We start from the raw sequence: 22,925 nt of genomic DNA on the forward strand, positions 1-22,925 counted from the left end.
GAAATTTGTCCATTTCATCTAAGTTGTCAAATTCTTTGGCATAAAGTTTTCCATAATATTTTATTATTATCTTTTTAATGTGTGTAGAATATGTAAGATGTCCACTTTTTAATTTCTGATGTTACATAGTATTTTTTCCTTAATTCTATTTAAAAATTTTATTGCTAGAATATAGAAATATGGTTAGCTTTTGTTGTATATAAGTCTTGCATCTTCTTAATGTGTGTCTTCTTTTTATCTTGATGAGTCTACCTAAAAGTTTGTCAATCCTATTAAATTTTTTAAGTAACTATGTTTTTGTTTAATTATTTATTGTCTATTTTTAATTCCATTGAATTTCAAACCTTTTTTTCTTTTCTAATATAAACATTACAAACAGCTGATTGCAGTATGGCATATGAGAAAAGTCATTGATTTTGGAGTCAAGATAGACCTGGGTTCTAATCTTGATGCTGCTAGTTTACTAGCTGAGTTACTGTTTTCTTAGTTACTTTATTAATAAAATGTAAAAAAGGATACCTATCTCATAGAGCAATTGAGAGAATTAAAAGAGGTAAGAAGTGTGCCTAGCTTCTTGGTTATTTTGATTATGGAATTCAAATAAAATGTGCCACATGTAAAACTAGAATATTCACATATCAATTATCCTAATTCTTATGCTAATTAAAATGTAATGAAAAAGATATCATAACTCATACAGCATTCACAATATACAGGTATTTCATCAACCAAATCATAAAATATTCCAAAGCCAAACATTATAAAATTAAGGATAATTTCAGTCTCCTATTTTAAGATCACTTGGTTTCCATTAACTAGGGAAAATCATTTTACAGTTGTTATCTTCTTTTATTTAATCCACATTCTACATCACCACTATGTCTATCAGTGATCAAATGTAAGCATCATATATTCACATATAGTCAGTATTTTATTAACTTTCAAATTCTCAAAATATGGATGATTATTTAAGAACTATTTATATAAAATTAAAATTAAGTCTCACAGTTTTCTAGTGAATGGATGAAAATTTTTACAAAATCATAATTTCTTAATGTGTTTCTCTTTTAAACCCCTACTAATAAGGATTAACATGTAAAATGTTAGCCAATCTATGACACCCGGATGAAGCAGGCTGGGCCTATACCCCTTATACTAAGATACTGGACTTTCCAAGGTCAGCAGGTTATTTTTCTCTAACTCTTTCCTTTCAAATTTCCCTTCTTTTTAGTCTTCTCTTACTTCTATATATGTACAAATTTCAGGTCACTAGAGAAATGATTGATTGCAGTTAAGTGACAGAACCCTAACCGTGAAAGTCAGCCTTACATGAAAAGTCTAAAAAGAAAAATTTAAGAAAAAAATAGTTGTCTGCCTTTACAGTACTTTATGACTTTGCATTTTTTTCTTTGATTGTTTGGTTTCTGTCACTCCCACTGGAGCATAAACCCCATGTAAGCAGGGAACTTGTCTACTTTTGCTCATCATTATATTCCAGCACCTAACAGAGCACCCCAGGAACAAAGTGTTCAATGCATTTGTGGGATAAATAAATGAATTAATTGATTAATTAAAATTAATGAGTCTTTCTCTCTCTCCCCCTCTCTTCCAAATAAGCAGTTATGGGAAGAAAAAATTAAAATTTCCCTTTAAATTCACTTTTTCTAGGGAAACCAAAAGATTCATTGCAAAAAAATAAAAATAAAAACAAAAAAACATAGAAACCTATCATCCAGGTAGTTTGGTCAACTAAGCTATTCTGCAGACTTTGACAAAACATCTAGTTTACAAGAGATTCTTATGACCCAAGGCAAGGAATAAAGAGATCCCATTTTTGTTTTCTTATCTCTAACTCCTACAGTTTTCTGACTAGGTGTGTAAAATATTCCACTGAAAAGGGTCTGGGACAGAAATTACAGAAATACACAAAGAGGATTGCTTACTGGAGACTCTCAGAGACATAAGTCTCACTTAAGACACAGGGTGACAGGTAAGTAGTTCTAGATTAAGTAAACTTCTCTCTCTGACACTCCTGATGGACGGCGTGAAATACAGTAACTGGGGTTGCAGAGCAAGTTTTCAACCTTAACTTTGGAGAACATGGCTGCAATTTTTATTTGTACAGTATACAAAATCAAAGTGACAAAGTGAATCAAGACATTAGGGAATTAAGGTTCTTAACGAATGAAAGCTTCAGAATTTGCTTTTGTTTTAGATGTATTTCTAAATACATTCCATGCTGCTGTGTGACACTCATACTGCTCATGCCCATTGCTTTTCACTTAGGTAAAAATATTACTAACCCATACACAGTAGGGTATATTTTTTACTGGATTTCAAAAAGTGATGATTTATATTGCCTTCCCCAGACTCCAGCCCAGTTCCCCGTGTGACTCAATTGTTTTTACCTGGAGAAACTTTAGTGGAAGAAGAGGTAGGATCTATGGAACTGAATTTTCATCTATGTAAAAAGAATTGCACTTCAAAGGAATTTAGCTGGTGATTTGGGGCTCCTTAACACTAGATTTTAATCAAATGTGCTAGATGTTCTAAGCAGCTGGATTTCCCCAGGCCAACTGCTGCAGAAATTGTATCATCTAAATTTTTTTTTGCTTTATTGATGTATAATTAACAAAATTATATATATTTAAGGTGTACAACATGACTGATTTACGTATGCATTGTGACATAATTACCACAACCAAGCTAATTAATACACGCGTCGTCTCATATAATTACCGTGTTTTTTTTTTGCTGCGGTGAGAACATTAAAGATGTACTCTTTTAGCAAATTTCAAGTATATAATACAGTATTATTAACTATCATCACCATGCTCTACATTAGATTTCCAGAGCTGACTCATCTTATAACCGAAAGTTTATACCCTTTGACCATCTTCCCCCATTTCCCCCATCCCGCAGCCTCTGACAAACACCATTCTACTCTCTGGTTCCATGAGTTCGACTTTTTCGGATTCCACATATAAGTGACATCATATAGTATTTGTCTTTCACTGTCTGGCTTATTTCACTTAGCATGATGTCCTCAACGTCCATCTGTGTTTTTGCAAATGGAGGATTTCCTTCTTTTTAGGCTGAATAATATTCCATTGTAAATATATTATACCACATTTTCTTTACACATTCATCTGTCAACGGACACTTAGGTTGTTTTGGCTATTGTGAATAACGCTGCAATCAGCATGGGAGTATAGATATCTCTTCGAGATACTGATTTCATTTCTTTGGCTATATACCCAGTAGTGTGATTGCTGGATCATATAATAGTTCTATTTTTCATCTTTTGAAGAACCTCCATACTGTTAGTTTGAAATCAGGAAGTGTGATGCCTCCAGCTTTGTTCTTTCTCAAGATTGCTTTGACTATTCAGGGTCTTTCGGGGTGCCAAACAAATTTTAGAATTGTTTTCTCTATTTCTATGAAAATGCCATTAAAATTTTGATAGGGATTGCATTGATTTGTACATCACTTTGGGTAGTATGGACATTTTCACAATATTAATGCTTCCAATCCAAGAACATGTGGCATCTTTCCACTTATGTCTTCTCCTATTACTTCCATCAATATCTTACAGTTTTCAGTGTACAGATCTTGGTTAAATTAATTCCCAAGTATTTTATTGTTTTTGATGCTATTGTAAATTAGACTGTTTTCTTAATTTCTTTTTCAGATAGTTTATAATTTTTTAAATAAAGTTTTTCAGTGCTCACAAGTCAACCACGCATCCTAGAACGTGCACCTTCTTCTACAATAGTCATTGTTTTAAGAAAGAAAAAAAATTACAAATATAATGAATGTAAAGAGATAGAAAGGGATGGAGGGATAAAATTCAGAAAGAACAAGTGAGATCGTTTCCTCTATCATTTCAATTCATTTTGTATGAAGAGATTTCTGTCCTTTTCAGAGATCTCTTTAGAATAAAAATATTGCCAATTGAATTAGTTTTCTATTGCTGCTGTAAGAAATTATCATAAACTTGGTAGCTTAAAATGACACAAATTTATAATCTCACAGTTCTTTAGGTCAGAAGTCTGGGCTTGGCTTGTTTCTCTGCCTGTGTCTTACAAAAGACAAAATGAAAGTGTCTGCAGGGCTGCGTTTCCTTCTGGAGGCTCTAGAGGAGAATCTGTTTCAAGCAACATTCAGGTTTTTGCCAGAATTCAGTTCCATAGAGAATTCAGCCCCCATTTCCGTGCTGGCTGGTGGCTAGGGGTCATTCTCAGCTTCTAGAGGCTGCCCACATTGCTATGGTCAAGGCCCCCTCCTCCATCTTCAAGTCTAGCAAGGGAAAGTAGCATCCTCACATTTTAACTCTCTCCTCTTCCTCTCTCTTCTGCTGCATCTCTCTCTAACTCTTCTGCCTTCCTCTGCTGATTTTAAGGGCCCATGTGATTGTATTGGGCCCACCCGTATAATCCAAGATAATCTCCCTATTTTAAGGTCAGTTGATTAGCAACTTTTAATTCCATCTGTAAAATCCCTTTGCCATGTAATGTTAACATATATTCACAGGTTTTGGAGATTAAGTCATAGGTATCTTGGAGGGGTGGGGGTGAGGGATGAGGAAGCATTATCCTGTCTACAAAACTTATGATTAATAACAATTAATTATTCAGTATTCATAATATTCTAAATATAGCAGTTACTCAAATTCAACCAAACTTTTGCATTCTCTCTAAGTAACCCAGAAGTACAGTTTATGCTCCTACTCAGAAAAAGCAAAAGACCTTCGAAGGTGTGTTTTCATTATTTCTTACTGACATAAGTTCACTTCAATTTGTATTTAATAAAACCTCGTGGCTGAGATATTAGACTGTTCTGAAAAGGTGCAGTGACATGGAAAACTGTCTTTCTGAACTTCTTCGTACACTAAAAAAAAAATTCACAATATAGTTCAAACAGATAGGAATTGTTACAATCTCTGAAACCATGTACCCTGCAATGAATTTAATTTAATCTTTACAAAATAACTTGACTGGAAAACACAGGTCAGGAGGCCATGCTGAACAATGAATTTCATTTATAGAGAAATAAAATGGCTAAGAGTACAACTACTATCTCTACTTCATACACTACACTGATGTTATGATTTTGTATAATGCCATTTTTCTGCCTAGCACTGAATGCAATTTTAAAGTTGTCAAAGTCAAAATACTTTAGAATACAAATAATCTCTATGAAATATAGTTATATCACATTGAAGTCTCAAGCTGATAGTTTCCTTCCAAATATTTTACAAATATAGTGATCTTATTTTTTCTTATTATATTTAATTAACAAAGATTAGGCAAACTTCAATACCTCTACTATTACCAGGATTATGAATCATATAAATAGAATTGTTGTGAAGTTATCAAGATAGTAATCACATAAAAACCTATTTTTGCAAGGTGACCTCAATATACAGCAGTCCAGTTTTTTCTACAAATATACATATTATGATGCATATTAGAAATAATTGTGTGAATTCTGACTTTGAAAATAGATTGATTTATATGAAATTTACAACTGTGTTTACCAATACTTATCTCTAAATATAAAACTAAATTCATATTGCACATCACGTTTCTAGAAAGAGGATTACTTTGCTAATTGCATACTTTGCAATTGTATGAAATGTATATGTCATAAAATTCACCTAGTCCAGAGACATTGTAGCAGTAATGAATAGCTTACAGTATTATCATAGTGAGTAGGGATAGGATATCAACTCTAAAACTGTGGAGTTACTAAACAGCCAGAAATATCTCCTGAACAATAGTAAATTGAACTTAGTGAGTTTAGTTAGGTTTAAGATGCAAACTCTAGAAATGAAAAATATGTGTATATACAATTTTTAAATTATTGCACAGCTACTCATAAAAATAAAAAAGAATACATAGCAGACTAGAGGCATAAAACATTCCTGAGAGACTAAAAGTAGATAAGATTGAAGAAAATCTCAGTCCAGAGCGTGCACTGAAGGAGCAACAAGCATGCAGGATAGAACTCAGGGAGAACTGACAGGATTATCTGAGGTACCTGAGCAAGAACAGTTAGACACTAGCATTTCCCTCTCCCAAGAAGCCACATAAGTATCTGTCCTGTTTTGGGGCAGAGGGAGGCAGGTGGCGAGAACAGAGAGAATAAGTAGAAAACCTTGCACAGAGACACAGGGAAGTGTCTCAGATGGCTAGTGATACACAGTATGTGAAGACCAAATATCAAAGTACCCTAGCTATTGGCACATATTAGCTATTTTTCCCTCTTACTGGAAACAGTTCAGAAAACAAGCCCTAACAGCAGCAGCTCCTACCGCCGGCCCATGTGGGCTAGACCAGCACATACACACTTTAGAGTCTAACAATTGTGTGACCATGTGTCCTGGTTTTCCCAGGCTGTTGCTCTATGCCTATAGTTCTGGTGTCCCATTCAATGTAGCATTTATTTTGAAAATCGCGGCCAAGTTTGAGTGACACATCTAGCAAGAAATCGCAGTTACAAAGTTGAGCACAAAATCAGGTACTGACAAGCACTTAAAAGGATATTTTTTAAAAAAACCTTATAACTAAAGAAACAAAATGAAAAGAGCATTCAGAATCATAGTTTAAAATCAGAATATTAATGTCTTAAGAGAGATAAGCTAACACGTAAAACATTAGAAAATGTGGGATCAAATAAAAACAGACATTTATGAAAACTACAAATAGAGATAGAAATAACTTCTAGGATTGTAGAACAAAAATATAAATATATGGGTTGATTAGCAGAATGAACAGATTTTGCATAGGAGTGAGCTGGAAAATGGGCCAAATTATACTCTTGAGAACCTACAACAAAGGCATAAAGAGCTAGAAGATACTGAAAGAAAAAGAGATTTGGAGGCTAGAAGTTTCAACATTAGCTAGCAAACAAACAAAATACATATATACAGAGAGAGAAGGCTGGGGAGGCAATATGGGAAGAAATAATTGCTGGGAATTTCTGAGATGAGAGAAAAGCATATGAACACAGACTGAGAGGATCCAGCTAGATCTAAGCAGAACAAGTAAAACAAACAAAGAAGCAAAAAAAAACACCCTCATACCTATTCAAGTTAATGAAAATTAAAGACAAAGAAAAATTCCTAAATGATTACAACAGAAAGAAAACAATTACATTGACAGAGGAATGCTCTAACAGCATGAGACACAAGAAGACCACCTAGTAATGAGAAGGACAAAGACATCTCAAAAACAGGTAGTGAAAAGACAGATTACCTATAAAGAGATGACAATTAACTTGAGTACTGAATTGTCAGCTGGGATGATGGAAGTTCGAAGTCAGTGGAATGACTCTCTAAAGTGCTAAGAGAAATTAAATAACAAATAGAATGATACAGCTAGCAAAACTATATTGGACGAATAAGGATAGAATTAAGATGTTTTTATATATTTTCTTAAAGTCAATTTGTTCAAAATTAAACTCCTGATAATCTCTCCAGAATCATCACCTCTTATATTTATTCCCATCTCAGTGAATGGCAAATCTCCCCTGCTAGTTGTTTGAGGCTAAAACCTCTACAGGGCCAGCCCGGTAGCGTAGTGGTTAAGTTCACGCACTCTGCCTCACCGCCCAAGGTTCGCAGGTTCAGAGCCCAGGCACAGACCTACACACTGCTATCAAGCCATGCTGTGGTGGCATCCCACATACAAAATGGAGGAAGATGGGCACAGATGTTAGCTCAGGGCCAATCTTCCTCACCAAAAGGGGAAGATTGGCAACAGATGTTAGCTCAAAGTCAATCCTCCTCACCAAAACAACAACAAAAAAACCTCTAAGGCACCATCAGCTTCTTTCTCACAGCCTACATCAGCACCACTGGCATATCTTATCAGCTTTGCCTTCAAAAAATACCTAGGCTGTGACACTTCTCACCACCCTCACTGCCAACACTCTGATCCAAGCCACTACCATCTCTCACTGATACGGCCACAGCCTATATTCATTGCTTCTACTCTTGCTCTTCTCCAATCTCTGATGTACCGCAACCAGAGCGAGTGTGCTAAAACATGTCAGATCATAGCAACTGTCTATTCAAAACCCTCTAACAGCCTCCCGTCTCACTGTGAAGCATGACCCACCAAGTCATGTGTCATCTGGTTATACACTACATCTCTGGGCACATCTACTAATCTCCAAACAATTCTTTCTGCTACAGCCTTACGGCTTCCTTGCTGTATCTTGAACTTGCCAGGCCCTCTTGTAGAATCTGTCCTATTTGTCTGCAATGCTTTTTGTTAGATACCTTCATATTCCTTCAGTTCTTTCTGGTCTTGATTCAAAAGTCACCTTCCCAGGAAGGATTTCCTTGACTATCCTATCTAAAATTTCATATCATTTTTTTCAACCTTATTTTTTCTGCTACACAATGTAACATACTACATACTATATATTTTATGTTTTATCTTGCTTATTACCTGTCTCCATTCTTAGAATTTTAGCCCGATGAAACCAGGGAATTTTGTATATATTACTTTACGCCCAACACACAATAGGTACTGATCTGAATGAATGAATGAATAAATGAGAGCATTTATCACTAAAAGTCTGTCACTAAAGGAATTCCTAAAAGATATACTTCAAGAAGAAGGAAAATGACCCTAGAAGGAAGGTCAGAGATATAAAAAGGAAATAAAGAAAGTAATAAATATGGGTGAATCTAAACAGCGACTTATTGCACCAGACAATTTGTAATGTTAAAGAAAAGTAAACAAAGCTAAAGCATTGTTCAGGAGAGCAAAGATCTTCATGAAAAATAAACTTTATTAAGTAAATGTGCATGTGGCAATACCAAGGGTATTTACTAAGAGAGCAAAAATAGAGCATGTAGGTTCTAAATCTGTGAAGATGAAAGAGGGCTGGGAGTGGAGGATGACGGGAAGGCCTTGAATCGTTTCAAAAAAGGCAAGAAAGAAAGAAAACAAAAAAAAAACAGAAAAGTGGAAAACAACAGAAAACAGGAATTTTGTAACCTGATTATCAAAACAAAATCCACATATTTCCTGAATATTTTAGTAACAAAAGGGATTCACTAAAAACAAATGGTCAGAGAATAGTTGAAAGTACAAGGATGAAGAATGATATACCAAACAAATTCTAAGAAAAAAAAAGGCTGACAGCTAAAAAGCAGGAGTAGAGATAAAGAGGATCATTATAACATGACGAAAGCTTCAGTTTAACAGAAGCCTATCAGTTGTAGTCACCTAATAGTATTGAGTCAAAAATTAAGTAAAAAATAAACAGACCATGAGGAGTAACTGTAAAATATATCATTACAGTGGGACTTTTTGACACACCACTCAAAGTAACTAATACATTAAGCAAGATATAGAAGATATGAAAAATTCAATTAATTAAGCTTGATCTAGCTGATACCTATGGAGCATTATATACAACTACTGGCAAATACACATTATTTTCAAATGTAAATGGAACATTTATAAAAGTACCAAGTATTAGGCTATAAATAAAGTCTTAAGAGATTTCAAAAAAACAGGCAGCAGGTAGATCACATTTCTTGACTAAAAATATTTACAATTTAGTTAGTAATCAATTACCAAAAAACTATATGTTTTTTTTTCAATAAGGCTGCAAACATTTGGAAAATTTAAACACAATTTAAAATAACTTATAGGTCAAAGGAGATATTATAATGTAAATTAGGATATGTTTAGAACTTAATGATATTGAAAACAATGTAAACAAAGTAGCAAAAATAAACAAATAAATAAATGTTGTTTTAGGCCACTGAGATTTTGAAATTTTTTGTTTATAAATAGAGCAATAGCCAATTAAAAACTTCGCATATCTTTTTTCTTGAAGTCAGAGAGAAACAAACAAAATCTGATAACAAAGATGGACAAGGAAAATTCAAGAAAGAAATATTATAGACTAACTTCATTCTTAAATATATGTGCAACATCCCATAAGACGATATTGTATACCTAATAGTGAAAATAAAAACAATAAAGCTCCTGTTAAAAAAATTATTTTTAAGAACTTTGATAGGGAAAGAATTCTTAAACAAGATGCTAAAAGCAATAACTGTTGGGAAAAGATGAATAAATCTGATATTAAAACTAAGAAGTTATGTTCATCAATAGAAATCATTAAGAAAGGGAAAGACAAATCACAGAGGAGACAATATTTACAATATGTATTACTATCCAGTATAGCCATAATATATTAAGAACTACTAGAAATCAACAGCCCAACCACGGCCTAGTGGTTAAGTTCCAGGTTCGGTTCCCAGGTGCAGACCTACAGCACTCAGCAGCAGCCATGCTGTGGCGGCAATGCGCATACAAAATAGAGGAAGACTGGCACAGGTGTCAGCTCAGGGCTAATCTTCTTGAAGCAAAAAAAGAGGAAGATTGGTGACAGATGTTAGCTCAGGGCAAATCTTCCTCAGCAAAAAAAAAAAAAAAAAGGAAAGAAAAAAATCTAATAGATAAATAGGCAAGAGACTTGAAGAGGCACATTATAAGACGATATCCAAATGGCAAAAAAATATGAAAAAGTATGAAACTTCATTAGTCATCAGGAAAATGCAATTGAAGCCTCAGTGAAATACCCCTAAACCAGAATGGCTGAAATCAGAGACTGACAATACCACATGTTGGTGAGATTGTGGAGCAATGGCAACTCTCACACATTACTGGTGGGAATATAAATCACTACCTCCACCTGGAAAAATTGTTGGCCAAATCTATTAAAACTGAACATCCACAGACTCTATGGCCCAGAAATTCCACCCCTAGGTACGTAATCAAGAGAAATGTATATTTATGTGCACCAAGAAATATTTACGAGAATGTTCACCATAACAATATTCATAAAAGCACTAAAAGAAAATAACCCAAATTTCCATCAGTAGTAAAATGGATAAAGAAATTGTAAAGCATTCTTATATTGAGAATGAATGAATTATTGCTACTTGCGACAACATGGATTATAGTTCACAAATTACAAGGCTGAGTGAAAGAAGCCAGACACAAAACAGCACACACCATATTATTCAATTTATACATAAGTTGAAAAACAGCAAAAATAAACCAATGGTGACAAAAGCCAGAATACCGGTTCCTTTGGGGCAGTGGTAGTGACTAGGAGAGAGTGAGGGGAGGTTTGGGGTGCTTGTAATGTTCTATTTCTTCATCTTGATAATGGTCACAGGGTGGTTCACTTTATAAAAATGTGTTGAGATGTACACTAATAATTTGTGTACTTTTCTATAATATTTTTTGATGTAATAAATGTTTTTTATTTTAAAAAGTCTATGGTGTGGAGGCTGTTGATTGTAATTAGGGGTAAAGCCACAGGGCTTCACTGTCTCCTGGAAACACAAACTCCGATCTTCTCTGTTACTGCTTTGTAACATATTTATAATAAAAAATTACATATATGATTCCCAAAATGCTAAGAGATAGATACATTGAATCTATGTTGGTATAATTTAGCTTTATGTATAAAAAGAAGGCTTTTAAAATATATTTTCAATATGCTAACATTTCTTAGAATTTCACATTTCATTACATTTCCTCAAAATGCAAATCACTCTGTGCACATATAATCTCAAGTTCAGACAATGAAACCTTCTAACAACATAGAATAACATTTTAAGAGAACTGTAATGTATTCAGGTAACCAATGCTGACTCTACAAAGTATGCTACAAAAAAATCAATTTTTATTACTTGAAATCTATTGCAATTAGAGAGCAATGCCAAGTCACTGACACACTAATGGGTTTCAAATATTTCAAAAAGAACACGGAAATTGCTAAGTGTTTTAATTGAAATGCAGTTCCAACAAGTATAAGAAATTGGATGATATGAGCTTTCTGTAAAACTACGATATAAAACTATCATACCATACAGTGTTGAGTTTTAATAAATTTGTAGCATTGTCTAGATACACTTTATATAACAATCATCCTATATGGAACTATTTTAAAAGCTTTATTATATCTTCTAATACAAAAAGAGTTGTTTTTCTGTGTTCCAAGTGTTTGAATTCTAATTTAATTTTAGAACAATGGTGTAGCATTTCCAAAGAAGATCTGTTGTACAAAATTGGCCACGGCTTGCTTGAAAAAAACATTATATCTGGCTGAAACATACTTTTCATGTATTCAACTGCAACTCTATACAACATGGAAATGATTAAACTTAAATTAGAAACATTGTTTCTAATTCCTGGGGTGTTAAATTAACAGTCATAAAATCATAATTTCTGACCACAAAAGTTGTAATAAGTACACATAAAAAGTAAAACCACTTCAAGAACATCACAATCCAGTTTTCATATCTCCCCCTATTCCCTTAACCTTGCCTTATTGTTATTCAGCTAATGACATTTTATCCTTTGATTCTCCTAACTTCTATGATTATATTTCTTGGGCTTGGAAGGTGCATCCCCTCCCTCACAAACACACATATTTCTGCACCTTGCTATCATTCAACCAGGTCAGGAAAATCTATCTTCCTCCTTCCTTTCCCACCTTTCCTTCCTTCTTTCCTACACTTCTCCTCCAATCCTAATGCTAACATCACATTCTCAACAAAACCCTTTCATTTGGAGTAGTATTTCAAGGACTAGCACAACTGTGCCTGGTGTATTTAGATTTCTTTCAACCAACAATATAGAAGCTAGGGTGAATATAAACCAGACACAAATCTAGGGGAGTAGTTTGGCCAGTGACACAGCTGGGTGCTATTCAGAATTAAAATTACAACAGAATGGAGCTCATATTGCCCACTCCCCCCAAAAAAATTTGTTCTTTTTTCTTTCTCCTTTAAGAGTCATTTTCCCGTAGGTATACTGGGGAAGGCAGGATGGAGACTGTCTCCTATTCTTTTTTTTACTTTTTCCACAGCATGGTGGGCCCTTCATCTACTCTCAGGTTTGCAGGGAGCTGGGGAAAGTGCAATAGGGAGTTATCGCTTAGTGAGTACAGAGTTCCAGTTTTACAAGATGAAAAGAGTTCTGAAGAAGGATGGTAGTGATGGGTGCAGAACATTATTAATGTTTTTAATCCCACTGAACTGTATACTTAAAAATGGCTAAGATGATCAATTTTATGTTACATGTATTTTACCACAATCAAAAAAAAAATAAGGGCCAGCTGGTTAAGTTTGGCACACTCCAATTTGGTGGCATGGGTTTGGTTCCCAGGCACAGACCTACACCACTCATCTGTCAGCGGCCATGCTGTGGCAGCAGCCCACATACAAAAAGAGGAAGATTTGCAACAGATGTTAGTTTAGGGTGAATCTTCCTCAGCAAAAAAAGATCTATGTAACAAGTGCATTAACAGATACTGTTCCAATCCATTAAAATGGGTACAGTTAAATCTCCACTTGGCATCAGAATCATCCCACCTTTTGTAGCCTTTAACTCTAGAGATGATGCTTCTTTCTTTTTCCAGGATGAAGTCCTTGAGGGCATTCACTCCTAATAAAAACTAGTTCCATCAATAATAAAAATCTGATCTGAGGTAAAGACTTCATGAATCAAGGTTTGTCTTGGGGAAGGGAGGGTTAATACAAAGAGAAATGTCTTTGCAATCTCTTTATCTGTTCTCTTAGCTTCCTCAAAATCTTAACATGGTGAAAAGTGTAGCAGGTCCGTGACCACAAGCACTAAGAAGGCACAACTGTGAAATTTTTAGCTTATTTTTCTTAAGATCATCATATATTGCTAAGTCTTTATCTTTAATCCTAAGAAAGCTTGCTATTGGTTGCTTCAAAACATAATTACATAAGAACCAAGACAACTTCTGAGTTTTACTGACTTCTTTGCGCTATTCTTTAACATAGGAGCTAATTCACACTAAAGAAACATACACTGAAGTAGAATAAACTGTATGAATTTTCATCATCAAATAATATCCCATTGACTTGATTCTCTGTATTATGTCTAATATTCTATCATTATTAGACAGTTAGTTTGTTTCCAATGTCTTTCTATAATACAGATAACACTGTACTTATCTTTTATTTTCTTCCATTGAGGAAAATAATATAATTCAGATTTTCACCAATTTTCGACTTTCATTCTCAAATAACATTAATTTGTTTAGTATATTTATTGGTTCATTTAAAAAATAATATGTAAATTTGTTCATACATTTTTACTATTTCCTTCTGCCTAATGATTTTCCATTTTTGCCTTTAAACTCCTGGGAGCAAAAAATATGTTTGTTTCACTTCCTTTATGTACCACAACCCTATCTGGAAAACAATTCTTAAATCCTTTGGACACACAAAGCATTATGAGCAGCCAACAAACTCCCAATTAAATAGATTGCCTCAAAATGCTGATCATTTAGAGATACACTGCAAACTTCAGAAACAAAAACATAATAACTAAAATTAAGAATTTATTAGATTGTTCAAACAGCAGATTATACACAGAAGAAAGAATTAGTAAACTGGAGGGGAAGGCTAAATAAAGTACCTACATGGTGCAGGGGGAAACAAAAGGATGGAAAATGAAGAAGAGGTTGTAAAAGAAAACAAAAAATGATATGTTTAATTAGGGTTGAAAAAGAAGGAGCAGAGGCCAGCCCAGTGGCACAAGTGGTTAAGTGCGCACTTTCCGCTTTGGCGGCCCAGGGTTCGCAGGTTCAGATCCCGGGCGCGCACCGACGCACCACTTGGCAAGCCATGCTGTGGTGGCGTCCCATATAAAGTGGAGGAAGATGGGCACGGATGTTAGCTCAGGGCCAGTCTTCCTCAAGAAAAAAGGGGAGGATTGGCATTGGATGTTAGCTCAGGGCTAGTCCTCTTCACAAAAAAAAAAAAGAGAAGGAAGAAGAGTATGAGAAAAAAGAGGGGGAGGAAAGAAAGAGTTAAAAAGATGCAATATTTGAAGATATAATGACAGAACTTTCCAAAACTGGGGGAAAAAAAGACATTAAAGCACAAACTCAAGAAGCAGTATACAAACCTCTTAGGATAAATAAAGAGAAAAGCATACCTAGCTACATTATAGTAAAATTGTTGAAAATCAAAGACAAGGAAAACATTTTAAAAGCATCTTGAGAACAAATAGATATCATCTTCAAAAAAGCCATATTTAGATGGACAATATTTAGATGTTTCTGAATTCTACACAGAAATAATGGAAACCAAAATATAATTGAATAATATTTTTAAAGTGCTAAACAATGACTGCCAACATAGAATTTTAATCCAAAAATATATTTTTAAATATTTTAGACACATAAAAAAGAACAGAGAATTTTCCACCAGGAGACCCACTCTAAAAGTAATACTAAAGGGTATATTTCAGATGAAAGGTAAATGATCATAGATGGCATTTTGAATGAAAAGAAAATAGGGCAATAAAATCATAAATGTGTAAATGGATAAATTTATATAACAATTGATTATCTGTATAAAACAATAATAATGTCTTTGATTTTAAGGTATTAATAAATCAAAATCCATGAAAATAATAGCAGAAAATGAGGAAAAGTGTAAATGGAATTGAAATGTTCTAGTGTTCTTGCACTGTCCAGGAATAATGTAAAAATATCAATTGATACTTGACTTTGATAAATCAAGGTTGTGGTACCCACTAAAATAAAAATAAAAGAGTATAATTTCCAAGCAAATATAAAAGATTTTAAAATAATTTTTAAAAATACTGAATTCATAAAGGCAAGAAAAAGAAGGTGATCAGGTAGGATGAAATAGAAAACACTTAGAAAGTAGCAGATTTAAACTCATATACACCAGTAAAATTATTAAATGTAAATTTATTAAAAAGCTCTAATTAAAAGACATTTTAAAATCGAATTTAAAAATAAACAAATTATTTACATAGAAATAACACAAACATAAGGATACAGAAAGATTAAAAGTAAAGGATAAAAAATGATACATCAAAAAAACATTAAACCAAAGAAAGCTTGTATAGTTTCATTAATATCAGAATGTACACACGCAGATTCACACACGCTCTCTAAGGGAAAAGAAAAAGCAAACACTAAATACAGAGATAACGCTTCCTTTCTCAGGAAGTTAAAATAATTAATAACATAGTCTCAAAAAACATAAAGCAAAAATTGACTGAGCTACTAGGAAATCCAAAATCTTAGTGGCAGATTTTAAAGTAGTTCTCTCAGTAACAAAGAATATAACAAATGTTTTTAAAATGCAAAAGATTAGACAACATAATTAGAAAATAAAAAGCATCTAAAACTGGTAATTTAAAATTTAAAACTTAAGTGAAATATAGGAAAAGAAAATAAACACAAAAATCAAATAATTAAAATGTTTTAACCAGCACTAAGATGGAGATATCTTAAATCTCATATGCATAGAAACTAAACACATAATAAGATTGAAAGAAGGAAGGACTATAGGAATGGATTTCGGTAACAGATGGCAGTATGTGTTCACTACAACTGAGCAAACTAAGTGTGATAAGCAGAATTCTAAAGATACGGCCCCAAGATTCCCCTCCCTTGGTTATCCAATCAACCACTAATCTATCTACTAATAGGAAGGCATTTTTATAGATATAATTGAAGTCTAGTCAATTGATCTTAAAATATGGAGATTATCTGGATGAACCTGACCCAACTGGGAGAATTTTTTTTTTTTTTTTTTGTGAGGAGATCAGCCCTGTGCTAACATCTGCCAATCCTCATCTTTTTTTTTTTTTTTTTTTGCTGAGGAAGACTGGCCCTGGGCTAACATCCATGCCCATCTTCCTCTACTTTATATGGGACGCCACCACAGCATGGCTTGCCAAGCAGTGTGTTGGTGCGCGCCCAGGATCTGAACCAGTGAACCCTGGGCCGTCGCAACGGAGCATGCACACTTAACTGCTTGTGCCACCAGGCCAGCCCCTGGGTGAATTTTTTAAAGGCAGCGTTTTCTCTGGCTAGTGGTAGATGAAGAATTCAGAGATTTGCCTCAGATTGCAGCCTTGCTGGGCTTCCAATCCTTCCCACTCCTATTTCTCCCAATCCTTGACTAGCTTCCTGTAGAAGTACTTCCCATAGAAGTACTTCCTTAATAAATCATTTACCAATGGATCCTTATCTCAGTGTCTGTTTATGGGGAACGTAACTTAACATATTAAGCTTCTTGGTGTTGCTTCAGTTTGTCTTAAGGCCCAAGGTAGCAAAACAAATGGAATAAATAGGAACACTTTCATTTTGTTAGCTTGGGCTGGGTAAGACACATGGGCTACACACATGGGTAAGAATTCCTTAATCAACAATTCGAAAATAACTCAAAATATAGAGAGGACTTAAAATACCACACGAGGTAATCCCATATCAGATGACATCTGTGACACACTGTGAAATGATAAACCCTAATTCACTTACATCAGACTCATCTGGGTGGCTTGTTAAGCATGCAGATCCTGCTCTACCTTCCGTCCTAGTGAACTACTCACTGGAAAAGAATGATGTCTTCAACAACTCTTTGTAGCATTTTTATCACATTTTTATCCCCAAAGTAATACTGCTTGGATCTAGAGTCTCACAGAGTTGCTTTTAAATATTTCTGGAAACTTCTGGCTACCAGTCGTTACCCAAGATCTTACCAAATCTTTCATGAAAATTCTATTTCTAGCTAGTCCTCTAATCATAGAAACTAAAACCTTGTCCAAGAAGCTTATTTGAGAACAGATCCAATATCATACACTCCATTCTCTTCTGCTTTTCTTTTAACCCTCTTCTCCCCCTAATTCTTCCTTCATCTGTCAGTTATAAAGAAACTTCCCAAACATACAAAGGAATTCAAAAGGTACCAGGAAATGAAGATGATGTCTACACTTATAATTGCATCAGGGGCCTGCTTGTCATCCTCAAAAGCTGTTATGTAAGGCCAAGTTGAATTATTGTGGGATTGACCTAGCTCATACTCTTGAGGGAGTCTCTATCTTATGACTGACCCAGCTTTATAGGTTCTGAAATAATTCTATTATTTACGCAGGAATATAAAAGCCCCAAGGAATGGCAATGGATTCATGCTAACCAAACTCATAACTGAAGGATTTAGAAATTCAATGTCAATTTATTAAGTAAAACTAAGAGGTATACTTAGCAGAGAATAGTAGTTAAAAGCTCAGGCCCATGTGTCAACTGCCTATATTTGAATCTCAGCTATATACTACCTTGGAAATATGTGACTTTAGGCAAGTACATAACCTCTCTAAGAATTGGTTCCCTTTTCTGTAAAGTGCAATAATTATAGGGTTGTTGTGAGGATTAAATTAGTTAATATATATAAAACATTTTGCATAGTGTCTGCTGGCACTATGAAGCATCTGATAAATTATCGTTCTTGTTAATAATGATCTCTATTCAAGACCTATTACTATAAATGACGTTAGTGATGAAAATGGAATTAGACCTATGTCATATAGGTCATAATAAAAATCTCAAGAATTAGTGATGCTTTTCTTCAGAAAAAACATTCCTAAAATTTGGAATACTGATTAGATATGATATCATTTGCCCTTAAATTATTCTCTATAAATCCAAATTTCCTTCATAAATAGAATAAATTATCTCATTATAGTCAATTACAATTATTACTTTTTATACTGCTGCCTCCTAATTATCTAGAGAATTATTAGAGTTTAGACATGGTAGAGGGCTTGAAGTTTCTCAAGCCCAGCTTCCCACTCTCTGCAGAAATCTATCCCAAGACATTCCTGGCAGTTAAATCGCCCAGCAGATGCTTACATAACTCCAGTAATAAGAAGCCTCCTAACCACTGAGACAACTTCTTCCCTTGAAAGGCAAGCCTATTTAAAATTTTCTTATAGTTCCCTAAAACTTTCACACATTTTTGCTAAAACTTAATTTGATTAGCTTCATTCAGATTTGAAGGTCAGTACCAAAGCTATAAGTCTTCTTTATGAATTATATATACCTAGGATTATATATACATTTATAAAACAGTTATTTCTCTTTGAAGTTACCATAAAATTTAATGAGCAAAATAAGTTTATTATTTTATTGGTACAGATAAAATATCAAAAATTTTAAATGATATAATGCTTTAAATCACTACAAATTTACATGAAATTATAAATTCACATGATTTGTAACAATTTTAGATTCCAAGAAAATTTGCCACTGTGTACCTTCCTAGCTTGTTAATATACTATAAACTGTGCATGTCGAATGCTTTGTAACCTTAATTTCTGTGTTTAAGAGATTTGTATCAAGAAGTGCTCCTCTATCAAGAGATATATGCGCTCCCATGTTTATTGCAGCATTATTCACAATAGCCAAGATATGGAAACTACCTAAGTACCCATCAATGGATGAATGGATAAAGAAGATGTGGTATATATATACAACGGAATATTATTCAGCCATCAGAAAGAAGGAAATCCTGCCATTTGCAACAACATGGATGGACCTTGAGGAATTATACTGAGATAAGCCAGAGAGAGAAAGACAAGTACTGTATGATATCACTTATATGTGGAATCCAAAGAAAGATGAGCTCATAAAAACAGAGAGTAAAATGGTAGTTACCAGGGGCTGGGGGATGGAGTAACAGGAGAGATGTTGTTTAAGGGTGCAAACTTGAAACCAGTAGATAAATAAGTCCTGGAGATCTAATGTACAGCATAGTGATTATAGGCAACAACACTGTATTACAAATATTAAACTTGCTAAGATACTAGATCTTAATTATTCCCACCAGAAAAAAAGAAATGATGATTATGTGACATGATAGGGGTGCTAGCTAATGCTACAATGGCAATCATATTGCAATATATAAAAGTATCAAATCAACATGTTGTACATCTTAAACCTACACAATGTTATATGTTAAAAATATTTCAATAAAAGAAATTTTAAAAAGAGCTGCTCATCCATTTGCCATTAAATTTATACGTAATTTTTAACTGTGATATGGGGGACACTAATAATTGACCTTTATTATAATTATCTGTGGATATTTTTCTCCCTTGTAGATATGAGAGACTTGAGGACAAGGATTGAGGAGTATTCCTTTATTCTTAGCACAGTGACTGGCACATACTATGTGCTCAGAAAGCATTTTCTAAAGAATGAATGAACAAACAAATGAACCATTTAAGTCTTATTACTGTTTATACTATTTTCTATCTGTGTGAATATGAGCAACTTTTCTTTTCTTTATTTACCTGACCTTCAGTTTTCTCCCTTATAAGGACAGTAAATAGTTAACTCATAAGCTAGTTGTGATGATCCAGTAATGTATGTGAAATACTCTGAAAACTTAAAACTCCTATTTAAATATAACACATGTCTATTTTAATCATTAATTTATGTAAAATAAGCTCTTTTCCTCTTTGTGGCTATTATATACCCAACTCTAATATTCTCTCCCATCTTCTTAGATGATTTCAGGACATGGATCATTTTTTAATTTTTTAATTTACTTTTTTGGTGAGGAAGATTGGCCCTGAGCTAACATCTGTGCCAATCTTCCTCTGTTTTTTTTTTTTTATATATATGGGACGCCGCCACAGCATGACTTGATGAGCAGTGTGTGGGTCCACACCTGAGATCCGGGCCACCTAAGGAGAGCACACGATCTTAAGCACTGTACCACCAGGTTGGCCTCCAGGACATGGATCATTTTTGTACCACCCTATCAAATATTTCTTAGATAGTTATTGTTAATAGCCCTTCTAATCCTGGACTTAACCTTAATCTTCATTCCACTTCAATTGTAGCCATGGCTACATCTTCAACTTAATAATTACATAGACTATCAACTTCCTGTTCTTTGACCACATCACCTTTAAGAACCTATACTGCAGCCTTGTTTTGCCCACTAGCCCAGTTATTCCATATTTTTACTTCGAACCGACTTCACCTGCATTCCCTTGTCTCCTTTCTATGCTTAGAATTTGTTCTGGTTATCTATTGCTGCATAAAGAACTACTCCCAAAAAACTAGTGGCTTAAAACAACAATAATCATTTATTTTGTTCATAAATCTGCACTTTGTGCATGACTCAGAGGGAAAGGCTCATCTCAGCTCTATAGGGTGTCAGCTGGGGCAGCTTGACTGGAAGCTGGAGGCTCCACTTCTACTTCCACTCACGTACGTGGCCGGCTGTTGGCTGGGAGCTCCGCTAGGACCAAAGACTGGGGGCTTCACTTTCTCTTCATAGGTCTCTCCCTGGATGCTTGGCTTTTGCACAGCATGGTGGCTAGGTTCAAGAATGGGCACTCTGAGAGGACCACCTCGAAGTGCATGAAATTTTTAAGATCTAGCCTCAGAAGTCATGTAGCAACTCTTTTGCCATACTGCATTGGTTGAGGCAATACCAAAAGTCCACCAGGGAACTGGAAATAAACTCCAATACTTGATGAGAGCAGTGTCAACACTGCATTGTGTGAAGAACATATAGGATGGGATATATTGTGGCAAATAACTTTGAAAAACACAATCTGCCACAGTCTACTCTCTGGCCACAACATATCACATCTCTCCCACATGCAAAATACAAGCAACCCCTCTGAAGATTCCGAATTGCATCCCATTATGGCATTAACTCAAAGTCCAGGATCCTGTCATCCAGTTCTGATTCAGATGTGGATGAGATTCCTCTGTTGTGGTTCTTCTGGTACAGCTCTTTGAATACTGCTCCTCTTGACCTAAAGACCTTGAACCAAAGAGACAAATTATCTGCCACACACATATTCTACAGACTAATGGTAGAACAGACATAGGATAAATCCTATAAACACACCTGTTCAAAACGGAGAAAAACAGGAGAAACACAGCAGTCACAGGATCATAGCATTTCAAATACAGCTGGGCACATGTTGCCAGTTCAGAGACTAGGGGTCAGTCCTCTTCCTAGGAATTGTTCCATATGTTTCATGACTCCACTCTGTGGGTCCTTGCTTCTGTCTCTAAATCATTCCTCCTTTTCCATAAAAAGTAGCCATGTTTGCAACTAGGTAGTTTTTTCAGCCAACTTTCTACCCATACAAATTTGAAAGTCCAAAGGCCTCTTTTTATTTTATGTACTATGTCTATCCCTCTTAGTTCAAGCTGACATAATTATTTAAAAAATGGTGTGGCCTTTTTGTTTTCTCAATTTATAATTCACTCCATTATACAACGTCATGCCCACAAGATGTCTGAGATAAGCCCTCCTCTATATATTATCTCTCTATATAAAAATCTATATGGTTCAGTTATTCTTTACATCTTACCTGCCATCTCAATAAATAAACCAAGTCCATTTTCTGCTTTAAGGCTACCACTCTACTTCAGGATTTGATTCTATTACCCTTTATGTTCTGAAATATTTTGCATCAGTTCTTTCCTCCCCTCTTCCCTGGCATATTCAATCTCTCCTCAAATAAAGGTTTCTCTACGTTCTTCAAAGATTCTTCAGTATGAAAAAAGTGAATAACTCAGAAAACTAGTAATCTGTATACTGGACATGATAATTTTACCTATAATATATGCTTATTAATAAATATGATCATTCTCAAATTATGTATAAATAAGAAGAATGTACTTAAAGTGCCCAAAGAAACAAAAATAACTTGAGATGGAAAACTAATGAAGTTAGCTCATTTTCAATAATAAAATTTCCATCATTTTTAATAAAGATATAGAATCAACAAATCCCCAAAACTGATCTGATCGATTTTTGCCTATACTCAGAATTATCTTGCATTTTAACAGCCTAGAAGCATTACTGGAAGCTACAGGAAAAAAAACAAAAAACTACATATTTATTACAATAGGTTAACAGCTCTCAGCAAGACGGACAAACTGCATTTTGATAAACTCTGTAGTATTTCTGAAGTATAATATTACAAGCCACTGAGAAAATAGAATAATTAGTTTTCACACTACACTGATTTTTATATCAA

At 34.3% G+C, this 22,925-nt stretch overlaps 1 protein-coding gene across 1 annotated transcript in view; it reads right to left on the bottom strand.

Moving 5' to 3' along the window:
- Positions 1 to 19,723: 19,723 nt before the first annotated feature.
- STPG2 (sperm tail PG-rich repeat containing 2) overlaps positions 19,724 to 22,925 on the bottom strand; it is a 238,992-nt gene continuing 235,790 nt past the window's right edge. The window contains exon 12 of the mRNA XM_058547537.1: positions 19,724 to 21,694. Coding sequence (XP_058403520.1) covers positions 21,687 to 21,694 — 8 coding nt within the window. The 3' untranslated portion in view covers positions 19,724 to 21,686. The remainder of the gene's footprint in view (positions 21,695 to 22,925) is intronic.

The sequence above is a fragment of the Diceros bicornis genome, chromosome 8 (assembly GCF_020826845.1).
Source record: "Diceros bicornis minor isolate mBicDic1 chromosome 8, mDicBic1.mat.cur, whole genome shotgun sequence".
Classification (NCBI taxonomy): Eukaryota; Metazoa; Chordata; class Mammalia; order Perissodactyla; family Rhinocerotidae; genus Diceros; species Diceros bicornis.